At 51.3% G+C, this 25,595-nt stretch overlaps 1 protein-coding gene across 1 annotated transcript; it reads left to right on the top strand.

The window, feature by feature from the left end:
* The first annotated feature begins 2,488 nt into the window (after positions 1–2,488).
* On the top strand, positions 2,489–19,389 carry LOC104301738 (tropomyosin beta chain-like). The gene is given in 9 exon segments (XM_009902163.2): positions 2,489–2,602; positions 3,246–3,371; positions 13,119–13,252; positions 14,292–14,433; positions 14,570–14,640; positions 15,314–15,389; positions 15,515–15,577; positions 16,274–16,343; positions 19,174–19,389. Coding segments are annotated over 9 exon segments (879 nt in total). The 3' UTR covers positions 19,257–19,389.
* The last annotated feature ends 6,206 nt before the right edge of the window (positions 19,390–25,595 follow it).

The following is a 25,595-nucleotide window of genomic DNA, read 5'->3' as shown; positions in this document are numbered from 1 at the left end:
CTCCAGCAGTCTTGTCTGTCCCTGTGGTGATCTCATGAGTAGGGGAGCTCTCCTCGAGAATATCTTGGGGGTGCCCTGAGAGGTCCGGTTCCTCAAAAGGTCCTGCAGCTGGACAGAGGTCTCCTACCTTGCTCGCCAAAATTGACTTAGAGAAAGACAAGAGACTCAGTAAGTTTCTTGTATTATGCTTCTATTTCAGCACTGGACACAAGTTTGTGAGAAATGAGCTCACTACTAAATTTTAAATACAACCAGTTTATTATAAAATAAAGGCAAAACAGCGCTGGGTGCATAGCAGGTTTGCTAGAGGCACACCATAACAACATGAATTGAGCTTATATAGACGTCAAACATACACATTCATACAGTTCCCCAGCACGCTTCCACCCCTCTCCATCAGGGCTGGGACAAAACCTGCACTTTTGACCTGGCCAGTCTTCAGACATCTTGGCGCCTTACCAACTGTGGTCGTTTGAGGCTGTGCCTTTAAGGACAAACAGTGCTGAGACACTGGCTAATGTTTTCAGTACTAGAACCAAAACATTCTGATATTCTAAACGAATTTCATTGGTTGATAAACAAAAATGCAGCTTTAGATTGTGAAGCAGTTGGAAATTTTTTTTTTCCTCAGTTCAGTTCGCTTTGGGAGTTGGGGGGAGTTTCAGCCTGTTCTCCCTGCCTGCTTCTTCTGCGAATTGCTGGAGTTGGCCTTCAGATAAGCAAACACTAATCCTGCATGGGCTTTTGAAGCTTACTAACAACTCTTTTCCTTAGTAACTTGCCTTTCTCTCTCTCTAACCCCTTTTTGGGGAAAAAGGGAGGTAGTGGGGGAGAGAGGGGGTCCAAGGAGTGGATCCCTCCCTCGGGGAGGGATTTTTGTTGTGTTATTTGTCTTTGCTGTGTATTTCTGTGTATATATTGTAAATACCTGTATATATTGTGTTATATATAACCTGCTTTTCATATATGCTTGTAAATATATAGCTTGCTCTTTCGACTGGGCTAGTTGTGGTTTCTTACTCTGTGGAGAAGGGAGAGCTAAGCCCTCTCTCAACCTACCACACCAACCAATCAGCCCAAAGAGCAAACCTCATGGTCCCCAGAAATTCCCCTTGGGAAAGCCAAATATTACCATTTCGCACAATCCCTCCCCTTCTTTCTACTACACTTGGCTTGAGCCATAATAACCTAAGAAATCCTCCCAAGAGGATCCATTGGGTTTTTTTTTTCCCACCTGTTTCAAATATGGGGCTGGAACAGTTACATAAACTGGCAACAATTCTGTAACAAACAAAAAGACTCTAATTGCAACTTCCTAGTAAAAAGAATGGGATAACAACTGATGTTCCTTGCCTGAAAATATTTCCTCTTTTACTTTAATAGGTACCATACACAGGGAGTGGGTATGGTATATATACCAATGTCTGGGTGACAACTTTCTCCCTCCGAGTGGTTAATCCTGGGAATTAGGAGTCCGGTTTGACTTGCAACTCCACTCACATGGCTTATGGGGTTGCTACCCACAGACATTGTTCTAGATCTTCTTCATGGCAATTACAGAGGTCTACCCAGTCTTGCTTCCTTCAATCCCCACCAATACTCTGCTCAGACCATGTCCCTTTCCCTTGTCCAGGGAGGTTTTACGAATTTCAGACCCAGACCTGTTTCTAGTTTGTGATGTTTTCAGGCAAGGACCATTACCACTCCTGCTCTGATACTGGAATTTCAAAAGACCTGTGTGTCTTCAGAGGGTTTTGTGCAGGCTTATATACAAAAAGTTATCTGTCTAAAATGACAGAGGTATGTTAATATTTCACAGAAAAAGTCCAGATGCTTCCTATCTATACAAAGGTTATCTATCCAAGAACAACAAAAGTATCTTACAGAAATCCTTGTGTTTCTTATCTATGCAAATGCTATCTCACTAATCCTTCCCCCCCTCCTGCATTGCAACTAACAATGAGGAGTTTCTTATCAGCTCTGTTATTCTGTTAAAGTCGATAAGATTTTTAAAAGAATTTCCTGCTCATCAGAACAGTGCCATTAATGTGTTGATAGTGCAGTGCTCCAGAGTGTCCCTAGCACAGTGCCCCCAGGATTTTCCTAGCACAGCGATGTTTCTAGCAGTGTCCTCAGGGTACCCCTAGTGCAGTGCCTCCGAATGTCCCTCTCACATTGCCACCGAGGGGTCTATCCCTAGTGCCTCGACCTGGAGTGTCCCTCGTCCGATGCCCCCCGTGGGTGCCTGGTGCCAGGGCTGCGGTGGTGCCCGCCAGGGGTACCGCCCTCCCGTCCCACTCGATGCGGCGGGGCCGGTGCGATCCTATCCTTAAAGGTGCTGGCGGGCGACGGGGGAGGTGCTGGGGCGGCCCCTCCTCGGCTCTTAGGCGGAGCGGCGGGGCGGGGGGCGCATTGTCAGTGTTTCCGCCGCTCCCGTTGCTCCGCGACCCGTCACCACCTCGCGCCATACCGCCGCCCCGCTGCCACCATGGACGCCATCAAGAAGAAGATGCAGATGCTGAAATTGGACAAGGAAAATGCCATCGACCGTGCCGAGCAGGCAGAGGCCGACAAGAAGCAGGCGGAGGACCTCTGCAAACAGGTGAATGTCTAGCAGTCCCGTCCCCCCCAGCACTCCCTGGAGACCGTCTGCCAAGGGGTGCCTAGCCCTGGGGAACTCTCTGCCGGGTGTCCAGTCTGGAGACCCTTGTCCTATGGGTGTTCTGCCCTGAGGACCTTGTCCCCACTGAGTGTCCAACCGGCAGATCCCAGCTCTAAGGGTGCCCAGTTCTTGGGATCTCAGCCCACTGGGTGCCTGTAACTGGGGACCTCACCCTGCTGGGTGCTCATCCCCAGGGACCAGCACTCCGGCCTTTTGCCCCTGACCACTCACGTCAGTCCCTCCCAAATATGCCATGTCTTGGGACATCATAGTTCCACCTCCTTATCCCTCTGCCAGGGAGACCCTTGGGGACAGCATACTCCCACCCCAGCCACAGAAATGGGAACCTTCTCAGTGCTCTCCAGAGCCATGTCCCTTGCACTGGGAGGGAGCTTACCATCCCCTTAACCCCTGCCAGTCTCAGGGATGCTGGGGACTGCTCTGGCCCTGGAAACCAAGGGCTTCTGAAGGATGCATGGCCTCAAAGTTGACAGAGTGAGAGTGGCTGCATGCTCCTGCTGTGCTCCCAGCCTCAGCAGAAACCTCCATCTCACCTGACCCCTGCCCTCCATCCCTTCTCCAGCTGGAGGAGGAACAGCAGAGCCTGCAGAAGAAGCTGAAGGGCACAGAGGATGAGGTGGAGAAGTACTCTGAGTCTGTCAAGGAGGCCCAGGAGAAACTGGGGCAGGCGGAGAAGAAAGCTACAGATGTACGTAGGCATGCCAGCAACTCCTTCCCTGTGTGGGCACCGGACCTCAGGGGGTGAAGGAAGAGTGGGGCCTTATATGAAAGTGCCTGTGGGGAAGACTGACAGGATACTATTCCTGTGATGCTGACAGTGAAATGGGATGAGATGCAGAGCAAGGACCAGATGGATTCTGCTCAGTGTTCAAGGGCCAGGCAAGTTGTGTCAGGCACTGCTCAGTCAGATCTGGAGCTTTGTGGGCAGCTGCCTGCCTGGCTCCCCAAAGCTAAGGGAGACAAGCATCCTGAGATGTGTTACTGGTCCCCCAGGCACATGCATCTGCGATGCTTGTAGAAAAAAGATCTGTAGCACTTGCTAAATGTTGCGGAATGGCTTGCAAAGACATGGTTCTATGGAACAATGGTTTGAACAAGTATGTAGGCGGGACTCCATCTTGTTATTTACTGCTCACAGTAAGCTAGTGTGTTGATGCAGCCAGGCCACCATGGCCTTGTAGCTGTGCTTGCAGCTGCCTGCAAAGGATAACAGGATACCAAAACAAGGTCACTGTGCCCTTACAGGCGATAACAAGTAAAGAAGAATGTAAAACAGAATTCTTGTGATTATCTCATCAGGATGGGAAAGCAGGATGTTTAACCGCAGAAGGTGGGGCTGGCAGCTAGGCTACTGTATATAAGAAGTGTCTGATGCTCAATAAAGTTGGATTTCGTGGATCATATTGATCGTTGGTGACCCCTTCTTGTGACAGCTAAATTGGCAGGAAGGCAAAAAAGAGCAGAGAAATGGAAAAAGTTCTTGCTTGTGGACATCTGCTGAGAAATGTCTGTGAGGAAGGATGCTTGAGGTGTGTGTGAGGCTTGGTTATTTGCTCTATCCTGAACAACTGGGGTCTTCCCAGTGTTGTTTGCTGACCCTACAGACCTTTCTCAGTTTATTTAGATACTAAACCAAGTAGTAAAAACATTAGAAATACTCTGTAAGGGCACATTTATCCTAACGTGAGGCAAGCACATCAAGCTGGGCAGGGCAGCAGCCATGTGTAGTGGAAATCTGTACTGGTCTGACTGGATCCATGCTGGTGCAGGATCTGACAAGTGTAGTGCAGGATCTGTCAGAGTATGGATCAGATGTCCTCAGTGAAGGGCTCAGAGGAAGGGGCAAATGGTACAGGACAGATGTCAGCCATGAGGTGCGGAACAGTTTGCTGCTGGCAGAAGGCCATGCGATGCCATCCTGGGCAGGGAGGATATGTTGTCACACTCTTGGTCCACAGCATCTCAGCAAGCCTGTGGGTTTTGGCAAGGGGAGTCCTGTCCCAGCAAATACAGGAGATGGGAACCACTAATACCTTCAGGAAAGGGCTGGACAGGGAGGCACGGAGAAGGAGCACTCCTGCAGTGCTAGGGAGGGAAGGATAGCTGTAAGCAGGTGTTGTGGGCAGGGCTGGGAGCCCATCACTAGCACAGCCACCCCAGAGCCATGCTGAAGCCTGGACAGGCTGTGACATGCAGAGCACTGGGAGTTGCCAAGTCCCTACACCAGGAACCTGAATATGTCAACAGCACTGAGTGCCAGGGCTAGTGTTAGCTCCTCCCCAGGACAATCTCTAGTGTTGCTCCCGGCTCTGGCAAAGGAAGTGCAGGGTAGACCCTCAGAGCCCATCTACCTGCCTCCCTGGGGACCCTCATGCCCCCCTTAGCTACCAGAACAGTGTATGCCTGTGAACACAGCGTGTCTTCATCCCTTGGCCAGGTCAGGGACCATCACAGTGATCCAGGCAGGCTCCTGGTCTTGTAAAAATATCAACAAATGCTTTAAAAGAATAAATCTCCTCCTGTTCTGGTACTGCCCTGCCTCCAGCATGGGGTAGCAGGACACAAAACCCACAAGGACTGCACTAAGGGGTGCAAATGCACCTTCCCCAGGCACTTGGAGGAGGGTCAGATGATGGCACAGATGGGAGAGCACCTAACCCTGGATTGGCAGCTCCATGGTACTGGCAGCCCTTTCCCAGTAGCCCTGTAAGGACACTGTGGCCCCATGACTGTGGTAGGTTGAGAGAGGGCTTAGCTCTCCCTCCTCCACAGAGTAAGAAACCACAGCTAACTCAGTCGAAGAGCAAAAGCTATATATTTACAAGCATATATGGAAAGCAGGTTATATATGACACAATATATACAGGTATTTACAATGTATACACAGAAATACACAGCAAAGACAAATAACACAACAAAAATCCCTCCCCGAGGGAGGGATCCCCTCCTTGGAACCCCCTCTCTCCCCCCCTACCTCCCTTTTTCCCCAAAAAGGGGGTTAGAAAGAGAGAAAGGCAAGTTACTAAGGAAAAGAGTTGTTAGCAAGCTTCAAAAGCCCATGCAGGATTAGTGTTTGCTTATCTGAAGGCCAACTCCAGCAGTTCGCAGAAGAAGCAGGCAGGGAGAACAGGCTGAAACCTCCAACTCCCCCAACTCCCAAACCGAACTCAACTGAGGAAAAAAAAATTTCCAACTGCTCTACAATCTAAAGCTGCATTTTTGTTTATCAACCAATGAAATTCGTTTAGAATATCAGAATGTTTTGGTTCTAGTACCGAAAACATTAGCCAGTGTGTTCCAGCAGTGTTTGTTCTTAAAGGCACAGCCTCAAACGACCACACATGACCTTCGTGTCCCTAGGACCTTCGTGTCCCCAGGACCTTTGTGACCCCAGGAGGGACAGTCTGTGGGACCCACGGCAGGATACTGGCAGGGGCTACTTGACACGGTGCAACTGGGACAGTGGGTTTAGTCAGAGCAGCCCCTTCCAGCCCCCCTCATCCCCAGCTGGTGGTTTGTCCCCGGCCACCCCGTGGCGCGTAGCTGGGGCTCAGGGAAACTGCAGTTCCCAGGCTATGATCCCAAAGGCTTCACCAAGTTCCCGCCCAGGTTTTCATATATGCTTGTAAATATATAGCTTGCTCTTTCGACTGGGCTAGTTGTGGTTTCTTACTCTGTGGAGGAGGGAGAGCTAAGCCCTCTCTCAACCTACCACACCAACCAATCAGCCCAAAGAGCAAACCTCACGGTCCCCAGAAATTCCCCTTGGGAAAGCCAAATATTACCATATTACCAGGTTTCTCTCCTTAGCTGAGACTTTGTTCTTATTTGGTGATTCTATGAGCCGATGGGAGGGAACGGGATTCTGCTGGGAAGTGACTGCATCCCTGGGCGGGGCCATAGGAGAAGGCATTCAGCCCGGCCGGGTGGCTGCACCCTTCCTGCCCGCAGCCAGCTCACCTTTGCCCCTTTGCTGTCGGGGACTCCACTTTCTGCTCCGGGCTTCATGCGCCGACCCGGGAGCCCTCTCGGCATTCTGGCGTCGGGCTGGGAGCAGTGCAGGACTGGCCAGGACTGGGGCCAAACCCGAGGCCACGTACTCCCAGGGAAGCTGCAGAGCCACCTCTTCAGCTGCCGCTTAGGAGTGGGACACGGCGGTGGTGTGGCCGCCCCCCCCAGGCCCCCTGACTCCGGAGCCAAGGGCAGATGATGGGGTCGGCCCGGCAACTGGCATCCCTAGAGGCAAATATGAACTGCAGCTGGGGAGCTGTCAAAGCTCCTTAAGGGAGAATTGAGTGTCACCAGCTCCAGCTCCTCCTGATGGATCAGGGCATGTGCCCTGGCCAGGATGCAGAGCTGGGAACTGGCCTCCCCTATGGAGCAGGATCCATATGGCAGCTGGGTAGTGCAGGGGGCTCCATGGGCCCTCTGGGTCTCTGCGGGGCTGCTGGCCAGGTCCCCACTTGGGGGAGTGAATGCCAAGGGTCTGAATGAGGTCACTGCTAGGGACTTGGTTGTGCCCTGGAGCTCCAGCCCCAAATCCCCCATGGGGATGCCTGGGAGTGGGCTCCTATGGGGCAAAAGCCCATGACTCCCCAGGCTCTGCAGCAGAGAGTGTGGGGGACAGATGTACCTATGGGTACATTGCTTCCATATATATGGGGTCTTGCAGGGGGCAGGCTCTGGCACTCCCAGACTCTCCATCATTCTGAGGGAGTTTGGGATCTGTGTGTGTGGGACATGTAATTTACTCTGCCTGGGGGTACTATATGCCCTGCCCATGGGCACTGCACATCTGCCGGGGGAGGGAGACACACGATGGGACACAACATACACCCTACCTAAGGTGGGGGTATGGTATGCCCTGACCAGAAGCCACTGTACATCTCTTGGGGGGGGGGGGGGGCTAGGGACAATGACCCCTTGTGGTGAAGGCACATTGTGCCGAGACATTGAATCTTGCCCCAGCATGTGGGCAAGCTCCCCCTCCCTCAGGAGGAAGACAAAAGCCAGGATAGCACGCTGCTGGTGCATGCTGTGCTCGTGCATTCTCCAAATATGGAAGAATTCTAGCTTCATGCTTTCCCATAGGCTGAAGCCAGTTGTTTATGAGAATGCCCATTGGTCAAACCTGGCCTCGAGGTATTCTATAAATATTACCCTAGTGAGTAAACAAGTGCTTATCTGCCTTCCTGCCTGCCTTCCTGCCTTCCTCCTCCATTTCTGTCTCTGTGCTAGCTTGAGGGTTAAGTCCGAGCCGCTGCCTCTGCAACTGAGTTTATTGTTTAGCTTCTGTTACATACATGCACGCATATCAAGGCAGAGAGCTGGCAGATGAGCTGGCCAAGCCGCTCTCCATCATTTTCCTCCAGTCCTGGCTCACTGGGGAGGTCCCAGGTGACTGGAAACTGGCCAATGTGGTCCCCATCCACAAGAAGGGACGGATGGAGGAACCTGGAAACTACAGACCAGTCAGCCTGACCTCAGTGCCAGGGAAAGTGATGGAACAGATTATCCTGGCGGCAATAACTGCGCACCTGAAGGATGGCCAAGGGCTCAGGTCCAGCCAACATGGATTTAGGAAGGGCAGGTCCTGCCTCTCCAACCTGATCTCCTTCTATGATCAGGTGACCCGTCTGGTGGATGTGGGGAGGCCTGTGGATGTAGTCTATCTGGACTTCAGCAAGGCCTTTGACACCGTCCCCCACAGTAAACTGCTGGCTAAGCTGTCAGCTCGTGGTTTGGACCACAACACTCTGTGCTGGGTTAGGAACTGGCTGGAGGGCCGAGCCCAGAGAGTGGTGGTGAATGGTGCCACATCCGGCTGGCGGCCAGTCACCAGTGGCGTCCCCCAGGGATCAGTGCTGGGCCCCATCCTCTTTAACATCTTCATTGATGATCTGGATGAGGGGGTTGAGTCAGGCATCAGCAAGTTTGCAGATGACACCAAGTTGGGAACAGATGTTAGTCAGTTAGAGGGTAGAAAGGCTCTGCAGAGGGACCTTGACCGACTGGACAGATGGGCAGAGTCCAATGGGATGGCATTTAATAAGTCTAAGTGCCGGGTGCTGCACTTTGGCCACGGCAACCCCATGCAGAGCTACAGGCTGGGGTCAGAGTGGCTGGAGAGCTGCCAAACGGAGAGGGACCTGGGGGTGCTGATTGACACCCGCCTAAACATGAGCCAGCAGTGTGCCCAGGTGGCCAAGAAGGCCAATGGCATCCTGGCCTGTATTAGGAATAGTGTGGCCAGCAGGAGCAGGGAGGTCATTGTGCCCCTGTACTCTGCATTGGTTAGGCCACACCTTGAGTACTGTGTCCAGTTCTGGGCCCCTCAGTTTAGGAAGGACATCGAGACACTTGAACGTGTCCAGAGAAGGGCAACAAGGCTGGTGAGAGGCCTTGAGCACAAGCCCTATGAGGAGAGGCTGAGGGAGCTGGGATTGTTTAGCCTGGAGAAGAGAAGGATCAGAGGCGACCTCATTGCCCTCTACAACTACCTGAAGGGTGGTTGTAGCCAGGTGGGGGTTGGTCTCTTCTCCCAGGCAACCAGCACCAGAACAAGGGGACACAGTCTCAAGTTGTGTCAGGGGAGGTTTAGACTCGAGGTGAGGAAAAAGTTCTTCACTGAGCGAGTCATTCGTCATTGGAATGGGCTGCCCAGGGAGGTGGTGGAGTCGCCGTCCCTGGAGGTGTTCAAGGGGAGATTGGACGTGGCGCTTGGTGCTATGATCTAGTTGTGAGGTCTGTTGGAACAGGTTGGACTTGATGATCCTTGGGGTCTCTTCCAACCTTAGTTACTGTGATACTGTGATACTGTGATCTGCATGTGAGAAGCGACTGGAGGAATTATTTCCATAGAGGAAGGATACCACGCTGAGCTGAGAAGCTAGCGTTGCCACAGCCAGTCCCACCGACCGGGAGAGGAACCCCCCCCGTCGCTACTGCATGGACTGGATCAACCCCCGAGGGTAAGATCTGCCTAATTATCGGGGAAGAAGGGACTTGACCATACCAGGTCGTCCGCGCAATTGCTTAACCCCCACTATAGTGGAGAGAAGAGCGCCACGTGCCGCTCCGAGCCCTGTTAACTCCAGGGATTACTCAGCAGCATTCGTGCTTACACTGCACTGATCCCCCCCGGACCGCTCCGGGTATCCTGCTGTTGCTTTAAGCCAGCAAACGAGAAGTCGCTGCCTGAGAGTCTGCCAAGCTGGGCCGACCTCCGTCGGACCCGCCCCGCTGATATTCCTCACTCCCGGGGCCGCCCCTGCAGACCCGCGTACTGCCGCGTCCCCTGGGCACGCCTGCCAGCGATCGCCGTCCCACTGTGTGGTACGGATCAATTCTGAGGACCAGCTCGTCTCCGGACCGGCCCTGCTAGCCTGTCCTTCCGTGCAAGCTAGCTCTGCGAGACCCCAGTCTCGAACCAGCGGCACACAGGACAGAGCTCTGTCTGAGCTCGAGCAGAAGCTGCGCACGTCCTGTCGAGTCGCCTTCTAGTGGCCAAGCAGCGGAACTGCACCCTTCTTGCATATAAATATAGAAATAGCTTGTAATTAGCTCAAATAAGTTCTAATCATAATACTAAGCCAGTTATGGGATATATTTCACGAACGTGCACTAGAACATGTATATAAGTTGGTGATTCATCGGTTATTGACAATTTTATAATAATAATAATAATAAAAATTCATAAATCATAAGTAATAAATTAATAACCTCCCTCTTCACCACACCCCTGCCTGTAGAGGACCATGTATCTGGCCCAGGAGGGTACACTATGTCCCAGTTGGGGGGGGGGGGGGGGGGGGGGGGGGGCGGGAACGAAATGGACTGTCTCCATCCGGAGGTAGGCACCGTGCACCCTGCCCAGAGGAACGGAGCCTAGGTTGGTCGGTGGCAGCTGGAGGAGGAAGAGCAGGAAGGGATGGAGGCAAGGCGGGAAGCGGGAGTGGCTACTGCCTGATCACTTCCTGCCCAACCCGGGTGGAGACCACAAAGGGCTCGGGCGGCACGGCCTCTCTGTCCGTCGCTCTGCGCCGTGGCCAGCACCATTTCCATCGATGTTGTCAAGAAGAAGATCCAGAGCCTGCAGCAGGTGGCCGACGAGGCGGAGGAGCACGCCGAGCACCTACAGTGGGAGGCCGATGCCGAACGGCAGGCCCGGGAGCGGGTAAGGAGCAGGGTGTGGAGGCCGCCGGAGAGGAGTACAGCCGAGAGGTGCCCCGGTAGATCCCCCGGGATGCCTTACCGGTTCTGGCAACGCCATCGGCATTCTTACCAGCGGACTGCCCCCGGGACGAAGCGCCGGCAGGTCCCGGGGGAGCTGGAGGGCGCCGCCATCCAGGTGCCGTGGCAGCGTCCTTGCCTCCGAGCTGTCTCCTCCAGCTGTCTCCTTCATGGGTTGCTAGGGATGCTCCGTGCAGCAGGGTTCCCCAGGGCTTCTCTGGCTCATAGGGCACTGGGAGGAGGTCAGCGGCCAGCTCTGCTTTGGCTCTGCTTGCGGTTGGGCAGATCCTGGGAAAGGATCCTCTCCCTCAGAGACTGGTTGTGTGCATGGTTGAAAATCCCATGCCCAGGCTCATCTGGCTTCCAACAGGCTCTGTGGAAGAGCCTTTAGCTCTCTAGTGTGTCCCTTTGTAAGGGCAAGACACTTCTTTGTGCAGCCATGGGCCACAATTTCCACTCTCTGGCAGTGGAACAGCATTTCCAGGCTACAGCTTGTTCCTGGTTTTGCTGTTTTATTGTTGTTGGAGATTGTGAGGTTTTTTCCTCTCTTTTTCCTATGTACATTCCTGTAACATCCTCACTGGTGGGGGTTGATATCTTCTTCCAGGCAACCACCAACAGAACAAGAGGACACAGTCTCAAGCTGTGCCAGGGAGGTTTAGGCTGGATGTTAGGAAGAAGTTCTTCACAGAAAGAGTGATTTGCCATTGGAATGGGCTGCCCAGGGAAGTGGTGGAGTCACCATCACTAGAGGTGTTTAAGAAGAGATTGGATGGGGCACTTGGTGCCATGGTTTAGTTGATTAGATGGTGTTGGATGATAGGTTGGACTTGATGATCTCGAAGGTCTTTTCCAACCTGGTCTATTCTATTCTATTCTATTCTATTCTATTCTATTCTATTCTATTCTATTCTATTCTATATCAGGAGTGGCAGAGCTGGGTGTGGTATCTAGACTGTTATTGCTTGGACTGTGTGTAGAGGAAATAACACCTTCCTGCAGCCACAAATTGGGTTCCTTGGTCACTGCTAGGGAGCTCACATTCCCGAGTGTCTATCTGGGCAGCTCTGGCTCACTTTGTGGATGATTTTCTGGGGGAAAAAATTCCTGCCAGGGTAAGGCAGACATCACAGAGCATCACCCTGGTGAGGGCCAGTCTCAACTCTTCATCGAGCAGTTTGGCTGGAAATGAGATCTTGGTGAGCTCAGAAAGAGCATGTTAATGGGGTCAAAGTGGCTGTTGTACCAGCTGTGTGGTTGTCCCACTTGGAGTGGTGCTGACTGTGCCACGTCCCACTCTGCTGGCTCTCCATGGGTGCTCAGTGGCACCATGCAGGATGGCAGTCCTTTGCTGATCCCATGTCCCCCCTGCTTAGCAAATGTCCCCCAGAGCATTCCTGGAGCTGGAGATGAGGCTGGTCAGGTTTGGGTGCTGTAGCTGGCCAGACCTGCTGCAACCTGTGAATGAACAGGAGACATTATCCCCCAGGTTGGCACATAGAATCATAGAATCAATAAGGTTGGAAAAGACCTCAGAGATCATCAAGTCCAACCTATCACCCAACACCTCATGACTAAACCATGGCTTCAAGTGCCACATCCAGTCCCTTTTTGAACACCTCCAGTGATGGTGATTCCACCACCTCCCTGGGCAGCCCATTCTAATGGCAAATAACTCTTTCTGTGAAGAACTTTCTCCTCACTTTGAGCCTAAACTTTCCCTGGTGCAGCTTGACACTGTGTCCTCTTGTTCTGGTGCTGACTGCCTGGGAGAAGAGACCAACCCCCACCCGTCTACAACCTCCTTTCAGGTAGTTGTAGACAGCAATAAGGTCTCCCCTGAGCCTCCTCTTCTCCAGCCTAAACAACCCCAGCTCCCTCAGCCTCTCCTCATAGGGCTTGTGCTCAAGACCTCTCACCAGCCTCATTGCCCTTCTCTGGACACATTCACATGCAGTGGAGGGACTACATGTGCCCAGCTTGATTTGTGTGGCTAGAAGTAGCCAGCATAAAACAGGATGCTAGGGATGGAGAGAGCCCTGTTGTCCCTATAGAAAGGCGATGGGATGTGTACCCTAGACAGGCTTGTTGCACAGTGCCAAGGAATATTCTGGATAGCAAATGCAAAAGTAAAAAGCATTTTGGCAGTTATATATACATATACACATCACATGGGGTGACCAAGGGGTTTCTGCTCTCATAGGCTGAGGCTGAAGTGGCTTCTCTGAACCGCCGTATCCAGCTGGTGGAGGAGGAGCTGGACTGAGCCCAGGAGAGCCTGGCCACTGCCCTGCAGAAGCTGGAGGAGGCTGAGAAGGCAGCTGATGAAAGCGAGAGGTGTGATGGGAAGGGACAGCAAGGGTGGTGTTGAGTCACCCTTGACTGCAGGCAGCCCCCTTGATTCTGCAGTTGGGTTTGGGGATCTCCCTGAAGTGATCTTACAGAATTTGCATTGGTTTTCCTGCAGATCTCAAAGGGAAAGAGCAAAGCCATGATGCAGAGAAGTTATGGCTGTTCTTGGCACACTGAAATTTCCAGGGCACCCATAAAGTCATGAAAAATTTTATCTGGTGTTCATACAAATATCAGTCTGTAGTCAAAGCCAGAGGGTGCTCAGAGCCTAGTTTTTGCCCCAGAGCAGCCTCCTCCACTTGAGAGCTGAGCAACAAGCTCAGGAGGGAACTTCTGTGCTTGGGAACTACAATTGACCTTTGAGAACGAACTAGGCTTGTTCCAAAAAAAGTCCTGCAGAATGTGTTTCTTCATCCTCATGGCAAGCTGGTTTACCAGGCAGGAGCCATGCAGGCAAGGGCACTTGGGTTGTATGGGAATGCCTGGACACCATTCCTGACAGTTATATGAGCTCTTATCTCCATTGGCAAAGACCACTTTGAGCAACAGCATCTGAGCAAGAGAAGAGTCTGCATGAGTTCCTGCCTTGGCGGTTTGTAGGAGGTTTGGTGACCCCCTGCTTGTGACCATCACCCACGAATGGTAAAAGGCTTCACCACAGGGTGTTTTCTAGTATTTCCTAAAGGTTGCTGTCCTGCTCTGTCCTGTCAGACTGCTTTTGTGGAGGTTGCAGCCAGTTTGTCCTGGGCTGCACATATTTTTATCTCCCTGGACAATAGGTTCAGGACCTGTCTGGTTGAGAGGTACTGTGGCCACATCTTGTTCTAAGACATAGCCCTGCGGTGGCCTTGAGGTTAGCTCCACTGCTTTATTTTTGCACAGGAGCATCCTTGGGGTATCACTGGTCTAACACTACCATGTGAAGTGGCTAGTGAGTGCTGGTGTCCCAAGTCTCTAGCTGGAGGATGGTAGGGTCAGGACACAGTGGGTGGGAAGTAGGTGCAGGTGCCACCTTGAGTCACAGCAGTAACATCTTCTGGCTTGGGCTTTCCTCAGAGGTCATTGAAAACAGGGCCACGAAGGATGAGGAAAAGATGGAGCTCCAGGAAATGCAGCTGAAGGAGGCGAAACACATAGCAGAGGAGGCTGACCGTAAATATGAGGAGGTACATGCCTGCACTTGTGTGTCCTTTTCCCCCAGTGCCAATTGCCCTGGCAGCACATAATGCTGCCTCCCCACAGTCCTGTGCACTGAGACAGGGCAAGCATGGGCTTATACATACTCCTTGCTGTTGCTGACAGGTTGCCCGCAAGCTGGTTGTCCTTGAGGGAGAGCTGGAGCGCTCAGAGGAGAGGGCAGAGGTGGCAGAGAGGCAAGTGGGGCTCCCAGTGGGCAGCATGCAGGGGTCCCAGGTGGCCCTTGTCCTGAGTCCCTGGCAGCTGGGGGTAGCTGTGTGTCTAAGTGGGAATGGGGATGTCCCTCCCAGGGAACAGCAGTCTGCTGTTGAGGTGATCCCTGAACTTGCAGACTGGGGGCAGGGGTATGCCAGCCTGCCAGCAGCACATCCTTAACCCTGTTCTCTGCTGTCTCCTTTGGGGTGCCCCTCTACCACCCCAGCTGAGTGAGACAATTGGAAGAAGAGCTGCGGACTATGGACCAGTCTCTTAAATCCTTCATTGCCTCAGAGGAAGAGGTACTGGGGCAGGGACACAGGGTGATGCACAGCAGTCCTCCTCTTTGTCGCTGTCTCTTGAACCATGTGAGCCACCTCTCCAGTGGGTGCAGGCTGGGCATGCTCTTCGATCCCTCCATGCCTGCTCCTCTTCTTGGCAGGGCTGGTGGGAGCCCAGCTGGCAGTGATGCACATGGCATCCTTACAAGGAGGCACAAGGAATGGATGAATAGATGTGTCCTGTCAGCTTCTGCTTGTAATGGCTCTGCTCCTTCAACTTGTGCTCATTCCCCATGCCCACTCTTTCTGCTCTCCCTTCTCACCTGCCCCTTGGTCCCACTCCCCTGTCTGGTGGCTCCTGCTTGGGATTTAATAAATGTGGTGACCTAGAGGAGGAGCTGAAAATTGTCATCAACAACTTGAAGTCCCTGGAAGCCCAGGCTGACAAAGTAGGACCCAGTAGGGCTGCTGGGGGTGAGCAAAGTGCACAGGGTCTGGGGGTGCTGGAGTCTGCCACGGGGGTGAAGGATGACCAGAGGTGTCCTGTAGGGCTCATGGATGCCTCTCTCTGCAGTATTCCACCAAGGAGGACAAGTATGAGGAGGATATCAAGCTTCTAGGGGAAAAACTGAAGGAGGTAAGGAGTGTGGGGCCAGGATCCCCAAGAGAGGGACTGGCGCTTCATTGTTGAAGGTATGAGTTTGCCATCCCATGTGAATTTTGACATTATTATGCCCATGTTCTCTCACCCTTCCCCAAATTGCAGCCCTGCAGTCTGGTGGGTGGCTAGTTCTGGGATGCCCCTATGGGGTCCTGCTACCCTGGAGAGAGTCCCTGACCCATCTGGAGGGCTTATGTTTGCATCCCCAGGGAGCAGAGCCCCACTGGGGTGCATCCTGCATCCTCATGCTGTGCTCTGTTTCTGCTCTGCTCACCTCTGCTCCATGTGGTGTCCTGCTCCCAGGAGCTCATGCCCTGCAAACAGCAGCTTCAAGCCATGTCTCATTTGGGGTGATCTGTCTAGTGTTGGCTGCACACGCAGCCTGTGAAGCATGCAGGCTCCCATGACACCTCTGATTTTGGTGATCAGGACAGGTTGGGATAAATGGTAAGCCCAACATGGAGGCATTATGTCCCAGGTGCTTCATTTGAGGGCACACTCTCACCTCTGCTGCTAGTTTAGGGTGTGGAGGTCCATGGAGCCCTTGTCCTTTGCCTTTCCTGGAAGGGGGGGATATTGGAGATACAGGCAAGGCAGATTTGGGGTGCAGTGCAGCCTGTGCCATCCCTGTTGTGCCTTGAAGCTCACTCTCTGCCCCCTGCACTCCTTCAGGCTGAGACCCGGGCAGAATTTGCAGAGCAGTCTGTGGTGAATCTGGAGAAAACCATTGATGATCTAGAAGGTAAAATGTCCTCACCAGCCCCATGTCCATATTTCCTGGGGAGCACTGGTCAGAATGTGTCTCTAGTGGGACCAAACAGGGCATGGTTGGGGTGAAGGGGTGGGCAGGGGTCCTGGGGAGGGGGAGGCTGGATGCTGTGGTGTGTGGTATGGGGGCACATAGCTGCTGCTCACCCTCCATGGCCTGCCCCCCACTCATTCCCTTCATGCAGATGAAGTGTATGCACAGAAGATGAAGTACAAAGCCATCAGTGAGGCGCTGGACAATGCACTTAATGATATCACCTCCCTCTGAGCACCCCACTGAGCACCAAGCACAGCACCTCACCCCCTCCTGCCTGTCTCATCCCTCCCCAGCTCAGCTGCTTTCCTGCCCGGACATCCTACTACCCTCCCTGCCTACTCTGTCCCCTCCAGAACCCACATGCACTGGATGGCTGGTTCCCCCACAGCTGCAGGTCTGTTTCCTAGCATTATCCAGCAGGGAACAGAGCTGTGCCTAGGAGCTCTTCACTTCAATATATGGGACAACTACCTAGCTTACTGCAGGACACAGTAGTTCCTTCCTTGGCTCCCTAGCAGCACAAACACCAGGGAGGATCCCACAGCTCTGGGGCTGGGGGGACACATGCCCCCACATCCCCCCAGCAAAGCCCTATGGTTCTGCTTGCAGAGCCAAGGGTGACCAACACAGGGAAAGTGGTACCTCCATTACCAAAACAGAGAGGAGGGCTTAGGCCTGAGGGATAAGAGAGTCTGGCTGCACAGGCAGCCTGTCCCCAGACCTCCACTCTTCCCTCACCCCTGGCTCCCATCTGTCCTTTGCACGTCACTCTTCATTTTGCATTTCACAACTTTTTCTGTTCTGTCTTTCTGGGTGACTGAGTTTGTCTCAATAAAGCATTTTCTCTCCTCTGTTTCTCCTTTGTTTTCTTCATGCTGCTCTGTCCCTCATCTTCTGCCTGTTTCACACAGATGCCATCAGCCAGGTGGTAGAAGGTGGTTACAGGCAGCTCAGAGTCACAGGACCCCTGTGGATGAGCCCTGAACGGCTCCTGCTCTGCCAGGCTGAGTGAGATGGGGCCCCTTTGCACCTCCTCCCAGGGAATGACCCCCTTCCACCCCCCCGGGCTCTTGGACATATCCTTTAGTCATCTTGTGTCATCTTCTTCATGATTCTTTTGGCCTGAAATAGCAGGATTAGACTTGGTCCTGCCCATTCCCTGTTCTCACTCCCAGACATTGCATACAAGCATTAGTATCAGCTCTGGCATCACTCCTGCATCACCCTCCCACCCCAAAGGGGCTGACTCTATCTTTTGTCAGTGATCCCTGGCCCTATATGGGTTCCTTCCTGATCCTCATCCTCCTCTTTCTTCCTCAGCATCCTACCCTGCCCCACAATTCTGTCCTTGAATTGATGGACCCACAGCCCTGTTCTGGCCCCAGGACTGGTTGACTCTTCCTGCCAGCCCAGCTCATACCCTACTGCTGGCCGGGCAGTAGCAGGGTTTCTAGTGAGGGCTTTGGAGAATGTTGTCTCTCTTCACTAACTCACTTTTCTCTTCCCTCTGCTGTGCTGATGTCTCCATTTTCTCTAGAGTGATCCCAGCAGGAGGCTGAGAAAAACTGCATTCTCACTAACAAGCTGCAGGTCATCCTTACTGAACTTAAGAATTGACCTGCCAAGAACTCCCGGCCTCAGCCCAGCCTCCCACACTTGGGCTTCCACTGGCCCCACTCCCTGCCTTGTTTTGGCCAGAGGCTGGGAGCCTCTCTCCATTCCTTGCTGGGGTTAGGCAGTGCGTGGAGCCTTGTCTTATTCCCTGGGGTTAACCACCCTGCTTGGGGGGGACAGGGAGCCTTCTGAAGCTGATAATTTTTTTTCTTGGGAAAGGAATGAAGGTTTTTGTTATGTCCTGAGATGCCCATGCAGTGATGGCTGTCCTCTCGCAACAGTCCAGCCCCATGAGGAAGGGAAGTGGTGGCTTGTATTGTTGCCTTTTTCCCCTTGTCCTAGAAGTCAGCAGCCAACTTCTTTCCTCTCATTCTGGTAACCCCAAACTATGCAGGGAAAGATCCCTTTGGAGTGGGGTCCTGCAGGGTGCTGGGAAGACTGGGACAGGAGCTAGCGACTTGGTATTACCCATTGTCCTAAATCTGGAGTGGGGGATGAGGTAGAGCCTGTCCAGAAGCACTGTCCCATCCCCATCTCTAGAGGGAAAGAAAATGCTGTTTGGAAGTGAGCTCTGGAAGAGGCTGCCTTGGCAGCAGACTGCCCAGCAGAGCTCATTCATGAAGCCTTATTAACTCTGTTCCTTTTCTCTCTGCCTGCCTCCTGAGCTGTTTCTCATCACTCTCTTCCTCACGGAGCACTGTTGAGTTATGCAGCAGGCACTGTCTCTCCTCTTGCTGGCCCACAACTGGATGGTGGGTGTTGGCCCATGGCAGGATGTGCTGTGGGCAGAGCAAGGAGATGGGCTATGCTGATGGCTGGCCCAGGAGGGGTACCAAAGGCAGTATCCATTCTGTGGAGGGCCTGGCCATGAGTGACAGGGTGTCATGGGAGGATGGAAAATGCCAAAGAGTGGGACTGCTTGCCCTGAGTGACCAGCCTGGCTGGTCTGGCCACCCTGCAGATCCCATGGTGGCTAGACTAATCCCTGACAGTGGTGGGGCTGTTTGTGTGGACTCTGCTCCACAGGGATGTCCCATGTGGCCAGAGGCTGTCACCATACTGAAATGTCTGTGTGCATGTCTGTGCTTGGTGTGGTGTGTGTGGGTCTGGCTGCTCCTGGGTATGCTTGGGCTGTGTGTCCTTGTGTTCACAGAGGAGTCTGGCAGTGCCAAAGAGGAGAACATGGGTATCCACCAGGTCCTGGACCAGACCTTGTTGGAGCTGAACAACCTTTGAGCTGCCTGGGGAGCCCCTGTCCCTCTTCCCTACCCACATGGGCACCTCACTGGCATACTCAAGCTGTCACCTGAATTGTGTCTTGACCAAATACACACACCCATTAAGAAGGGAAGCACTTGCAAGCCTTAAATTGTGGCTCAGGGGTGTCTTGTCTTTGCACAGCCTGACTGGCTCTGTACCGTGTTTCATGCCCAAATATTAAAGCAGTTTGACAAAATGGATGTGTGTGCTTGGTTCTTGTGGGTAGACACAGGCACTGGGAGACATGGTGGGGGTCTCTCTACCAAGTTAGTACAAAGAAGCTCTGCAGGGTCTTGGGTCTGATGAGAGTAGATCCAGAATAAGCATGTTCTCCATGGCTGTGGAGGGCTGGGAGTGATAACATGTTATGTTCCCATGTTTCCATTACCTCCTTGAGATGCACAGAAAATCTCCCAAGTTTCAAGCTCATCCAAACTGACTTGAACACTTGCCTGAGTGGGACAGTTGTATAAACTAGAAAATCTTGCTGAAGTAGGCAACTAATTTCTAAAGCATTCAGGAAGTTTCCTCCTGGCTTGCTGTGTTTTCTCTAGCATAAAGAGAAGAGTGGCAGGAATTATTTCATCAGTGTTACCAAAAAAGACGGGATGCCCAAAGTCATGATCTAGTCCTGCCCTCTGCTTTGGGCTCTTTCACAATGTGGGCTGAGGCCTGTTGTCCCATACTACCCAGCAAATATCCCCTTCTTCTAGGAAGAAATTCTTCATGGAGAGTGATTGCCCATTGGAATGGGCTGCCCGGGGAGGTGGTGGAGTCGCCTTTATTGGAGGTGTTTAGGAGGAGACTTGATGGGGTGCTTGGTGCCATGGGTTAATTGATTAGATGGTGTTGGATGATGGGTTGGACACGACGATCTTGAAGGTCTCTTCCAACCTGGTTTATTCTATTCTATAGATGAAAGCACAGCCTCATGCTGCCAGGAAACAATTCTTGCTGAACTGAGCCATTTCCCCAGCAAATAGCTGGAAAGGATAGGTTTCATTATCTGTTTTATTTGCTGCACCTATGTGGTGAAGAGGGTTATTAATTTATTAATATGAAATACGAATTATGAGAATACTATTTTTATTAATTATCAAATTATTAATAACCGATGAATCACCAACTTATACACATGTTCTAGTGCACGCTCGTGAAATAGATTCCACAAATGGCTTAGTATTATGATTAGAACTTAATTGAACTAATTACAAATTATTTCTATTAAGTATTGTGACCGTTTGACACTGTGCCTTTAAGGACAAACAGTGCTGAGACACTGGCTAAATGTTTTCAGTACTAGAACCAAAACATTCTGATATTCTAAATGAATTTCATTGGTGGATAGACAAAATTGTGTAGCAGTTGGAATTTTTTTTTCCTCAGTTCAGTTTGGTTTGGGAGTTGGGGGGAGTTTCAGCCTGTTCTCCCTGCCTGCTTCTTCGCGAACTGCTGGAGTTGGCCTTCAGATAAGCAAAAACTAATCCTGCATGGGCTTTTGAAGCTTACTAACAACTCTTTTCCTTAGTAACTTGCCTTTCTTTCTCTCTAACCCCTTTTTGGGGAAAAAGGGAGGTAGGGGGGGAGAGAGGGGGTTCCAAGGAGGGGATCCCAAGGAGGGGATCCCTCCCTCGGGGAGGGATTTTTGTTGTGTTATTTCTCTTTGCTGTATATTTCTGTGTATATATTGTAAATACCTGTATATATTGTGTTATATATAACCTGCTTTCCATATATGCTTGTAAATATATAGCTTTGCTCTTTCAACTGGGCTAGTTGTGGTTTCTTCTCTGTGGAGGAGGGAGAGCTAAGCCCTCTCTCAACCTACCACAAGTATAACTAGGGGTGCAGTTCTGCTGCTTGGCCACTAGATGGCGACTCGGCAGAACGCGGGCAGCTTCTGACCACGCAGCAGTATTATCAAAGTTCCAAATGACAGGAGTCAGCTCGCACGACAGGGCAGGGTGACGGTTGCCGGCAGGTGGGCTCAGAGGATGCAGCTGCGGGCGAAGCTGCGGGGTCGGCCCTTGGGAGTCGGCTAGCACAACAGGGCGGGGCGACCGTTGCTGGTGCGTTATGCAGTGGCTTCTCGTTTACTGAGGTTAAAGGAACAGCAGGATGCTCGGAGTGGTCCCGGGTTCGGTGCAGTATAGGCACGAACAATGCTTTGGTATTCCCTGATGTTTACAGGACTCAGAGCAGCACACGTGGTGCTCTTCTCTCCCACTATGGCAGGGCTAGGCAACTGTGGACTCGGTCTCTATCAACTCCCTTCTCCCCGGCAACTGGGCAGGTCTTACCCTCAGGGGTTGGTCCAGTCCTCCGGTGGCACAGTGGGCTCTCCCGGTCGATACGACTGGCTGTGGCAACACTGGGCTACTCGGGCTCAGCAAAGCATCCTCCCTCTGTGGAGAAAATCTTCCAACTGCTTCTCACTATGCAGAGGCTTTTAGTATGCATGCATGTATGACAGAAGCTAAACAATAAACTCAATGGCAGAGGCTGTGGCTCGGAGGGTTATTCTCTCGAGCAAGCACAGAGACAAAGTGGAAGAGGGGGCAACTTGTTTACCACCTGGGGTAATACTTATACATTTCTCGAGGCTGGGTTTGACCAATGGGCACTCTCATAAACAACTAGCTTCAGCCTATGGAAAGCGTGGCGCTAGAATTCTACCATATTTGGTGTTCGCACGAGCACTGCATGTGCTGAGTGCGTGCTGGCCTGGCTAATGCCTTGGCTTTTGTCTTCCTCCTGAAGGAGGGGGAACTTGTCCACATGCTGGGACAAGATTCAGTATCTGGGCATAATGTGCCTTCACCACAACCTATCAGCTCAGAAAAGGAGGGTGGTGAGACTGCATCATTCCTGCCCATGTGTTGCTGGACTTCTGCCCTCTCCCTTTCCCTGGTTTATGGCTTCAAGACCATATCCAACAGGGAATAGGGCCCCCCTTGCATGGGGTACTCATTTTCTGGTTGTCCTCTTGGAGTGCAGGGCCGGCTGGGAACTACAGCTTCCCTCTCTGGGATGTGCTGGAGGGGAAGGATGGTGCACAGCTGTCCTGGCCAGCAGAGCCTGGCCTACTCTAGGTCTGGGGCTTCTTGGGTTCTCCTTGCTTTTCCACAGCACATCAGCTAAGCCATTCTGTTGTTTGGTCAAAGCATCTTCCAGGCAGGAGGTTGTGAAAGGAACAAGACTGCAAACCCACCTCTTCTGTGGGAGCCTGTCCCAGCAAGCAGTGCCCTGCATGACAAAACAACCTGCCCTGCACTCATAAGTATAGGTGTCCTGCATCCAGCCTCTGTGCACCCTTGCCTTTCTATTGGGACAAGGAGCCCTTTCATACCCAGTGTTTTTCCCTATTAGCTTGTGGTGGGTTGAAATTCCCCCCCCAACATTAACTTTGCCAGACCAGCTCAATATGAAGCAAATGGAAGCTGTATTTACAAGCAGAACTACACTCTACAATGGAATGCAATGAATATGTACAAAATGTTCAGTATTTACAATATTATATAGATATTTACAATTAGAAAACAACACAACCCCCCCAGGTCAAAGAGACCAGGGAAGCTGTTCCACTGCCCTCTCACCCCCTGTCCCAAGAGAGAAAGGAGCAGAGAGAAAACAGTGGTTAGACTTAACTAAAATAGTTTAGCCAAGGTCAGCCAGAAGCAGATTAATCCCTCCTGAGCGAAGCAAGCAGAGAAGAGTTCAGAAAAGAGAGAGAACTGTTTTGGTACAGCCAATCTTATAGCAGACATTTTCTCCAATGAAATTGTTTAGAATAATCTTTAGTTTTCCTATTTATACCCAATAGTGATTTATTTATATTTTTCTACTTTTCTGCTCAAAATATGTAACTAAATTTTAGAGGCATAGCCTAAACCCACCACAATCCACCCCTTCTAAACAATTCCATTGGCTGCTAATACTATCTATCTAATCTAAACCAATATCTACAATAATGAGTAAATAAAGTTCATAGTCCATTCCAGCTATTCATGTTCTCACCAAAGTGATTATGGGGAATACATCTATACATACAGTTGGCACAGCATCTAGTGTCAGAATCGGAATCACTGTTGGAGCTATTAGAGTTGTTCTGGGAAACTGAGGAAGTAACTGCTACCCTTCTGGTATTGTTACCTCGGGCTCTGCCACTCTGCAGCTCCCATAATCTCCTGAAAAGATCAGAAGTTGGTTGACCATCCCATCTATTCATGTTTTCACCAAACTGATCACACAGAGTTATCCAAATACTCCCAAGTGATTGCCTGTGTTGTCTGGTCTGGTGTGACCTATTTTGGAATGGCCTTCTTGGAGGATGTCTGTTTCTAACAGCTGAAGCTTGTATCCAACTGGAAGAAAAAGAATTGAAATCATCCCCAGCCTCCTAGTTTGGACCAGTCCATTTAACCATTTATACCCTGTTGCAAGGGCTTTTTTCCCCTCCAAATTTTCTGTGGCTTGGCAGTGAGATTCTGGCTGCTGGTTCCAGGTGATACTCTGCCTCAGAGATCTAAGATCTTTCAAAGTTGATCAAAGCTTCGTATTTGAGAAGTGGACTCATGTTGTTATGAACGGGCCACACAAGAAAATTTCTAAGTTTCTTGTGAGAGTTGTTTTAATAAAAAAAGGAGAAGCAAGCAAGGAGCGGCACGCCAGGCTGCAGAGACTCCCCCCCACAGACACCTCCAGTCTCTGCCAAAAAGCACCTTACAATTACCATCTTTTCTTTATATAGCTACATCATCTCCATCTGCATGCTTATGCTTAATAGAAGGCAGGGATATGATAATGAGTTCTAGCAAATTCCTGGACTTCTTGAGCATGCGTCTTCCTTGTGGTAGGCGGCTTTTGGGGGTAGCAGATGAAGCAGGGGAGGTCTTTCTCATGCGTCCTTTGAACTACTCATCTTCTCACACAAGTACAAAGGGGCCTCTCACAGGCACAGCTGTGTAGGACTTATCTAAGGTAAACATTCTGTGGTCCTGAGAAAGTTGGCATTTATCATCTCTTTGAAACCAAAACAGTCTGAACATTTACCCTCTGTTCTCAAAACAAGCCAACTGTCCTGCTACCCAGAAATTGTATTTTGTAACACAAATCACAAACCACTATTGCATTTATAACACATGTGAACCTCATGAGGCTCAACAAGGCCAAGTGCAAGGTCCTGCATGTGTGTTGGGGCAATCCCCAGTATCAATCCAAGCTAGGGGATGAAGAAATGATGTCTTTGGTTTAAGGAGCGAGACAGATGCTCTTCACCCCTTCCCAAAGGAGTAAAGAAAACACTCCATGCAGGACTGGAAAGAATCAGAAATTTAAATGGAAGTACTACTGAGCTATGTATACCAACAAAGAGAAAAGCAGGAAAGAATGCTAGGAGGCCTGCCTGGATGAGCAAGGAGCTACTGGACACACTATTACTTAAAAAGAAACTCTACAGGAAGTGGAGGGAAGGACAGCTAGAACAGGGGGTATATAAAGAAGCTGCCCGAGCAGCAAGAGACCTGGTTAGGAAAGCCAAAACAGAGTTTGAATTGAATCTAGACAGGGAGGTTAAAGGGAACACTAAGAACTTCTACAGGTATATTAATGGGAAGAAGACGACTAGGGAAGGTGTGGGCCCCCTCAGAAAGGAAACAGGTGAAATGGTCACAAGTGATGAGGAAAAGGCTGAGGTACTCAATGACTTCTTTACCTCAGTCTTCACTGCAAGGGCCTCTAGCCACACTCCTGATGTCGTGGAAGACAATGCCAGGGACCGGGAGGAAGAACTGCCCATCGTAAGTGAAGATCAGGTTCATGATCACCTGAAGAACCTGAGTATGTGTTCAAGTCCATGGGACCCAATGGGATATACCCACGGGTACTGAGAGAACTGGCAGATGAGGTTGCTAAACTCCTCTCTATTATATTCCAAAAGTCATGGCAGTCTGGGCAAGTCCCCACAGACTGGAAAAGGGGAAACATTACTCCCATTCTCAAAAAGGGTAAGAAGGAGGAACCAGGGAACTACAGGCCAGTCAGTCTCACCTCTGTGCCTGGAAAGATCATGGAGCAGATCCTCCTGGAGGCACTACTGACTCAGAAGAAGAGTGAAGAGGTGATTTGGAACAGTCAGCATGGCTTCACCAAGGGCAAATCCTGCCTGACCAAACTGGTGGCCTTCTATGAACAGGTGACAACATTAATAGATGAGGGGTGAGCAACTGATGTCATTTACTTGGACCTGAGCAAAGCCTTCAACACTGTCCCGCACCATATCCTGGTCTCCAAACTGGTGAAACATGGGTTTGATGG

Source organism: Dryobates pubescens, chromosome W (genome assembly GCF_014839835.1).
Source record: "Dryobates pubescens isolate bDryPub1 chromosome W, bDryPub1.pri, whole genome shotgun sequence".
NCBI classification, from domain to species: domain Eukaryota; kingdom Metazoa; phylum Chordata; class Aves; order Piciformes; family Picidae; genus Dryobates; species Dryobates pubescens.
This window is presented reverse-complemented; position numbering and strand designations above follow the sequence as displayed.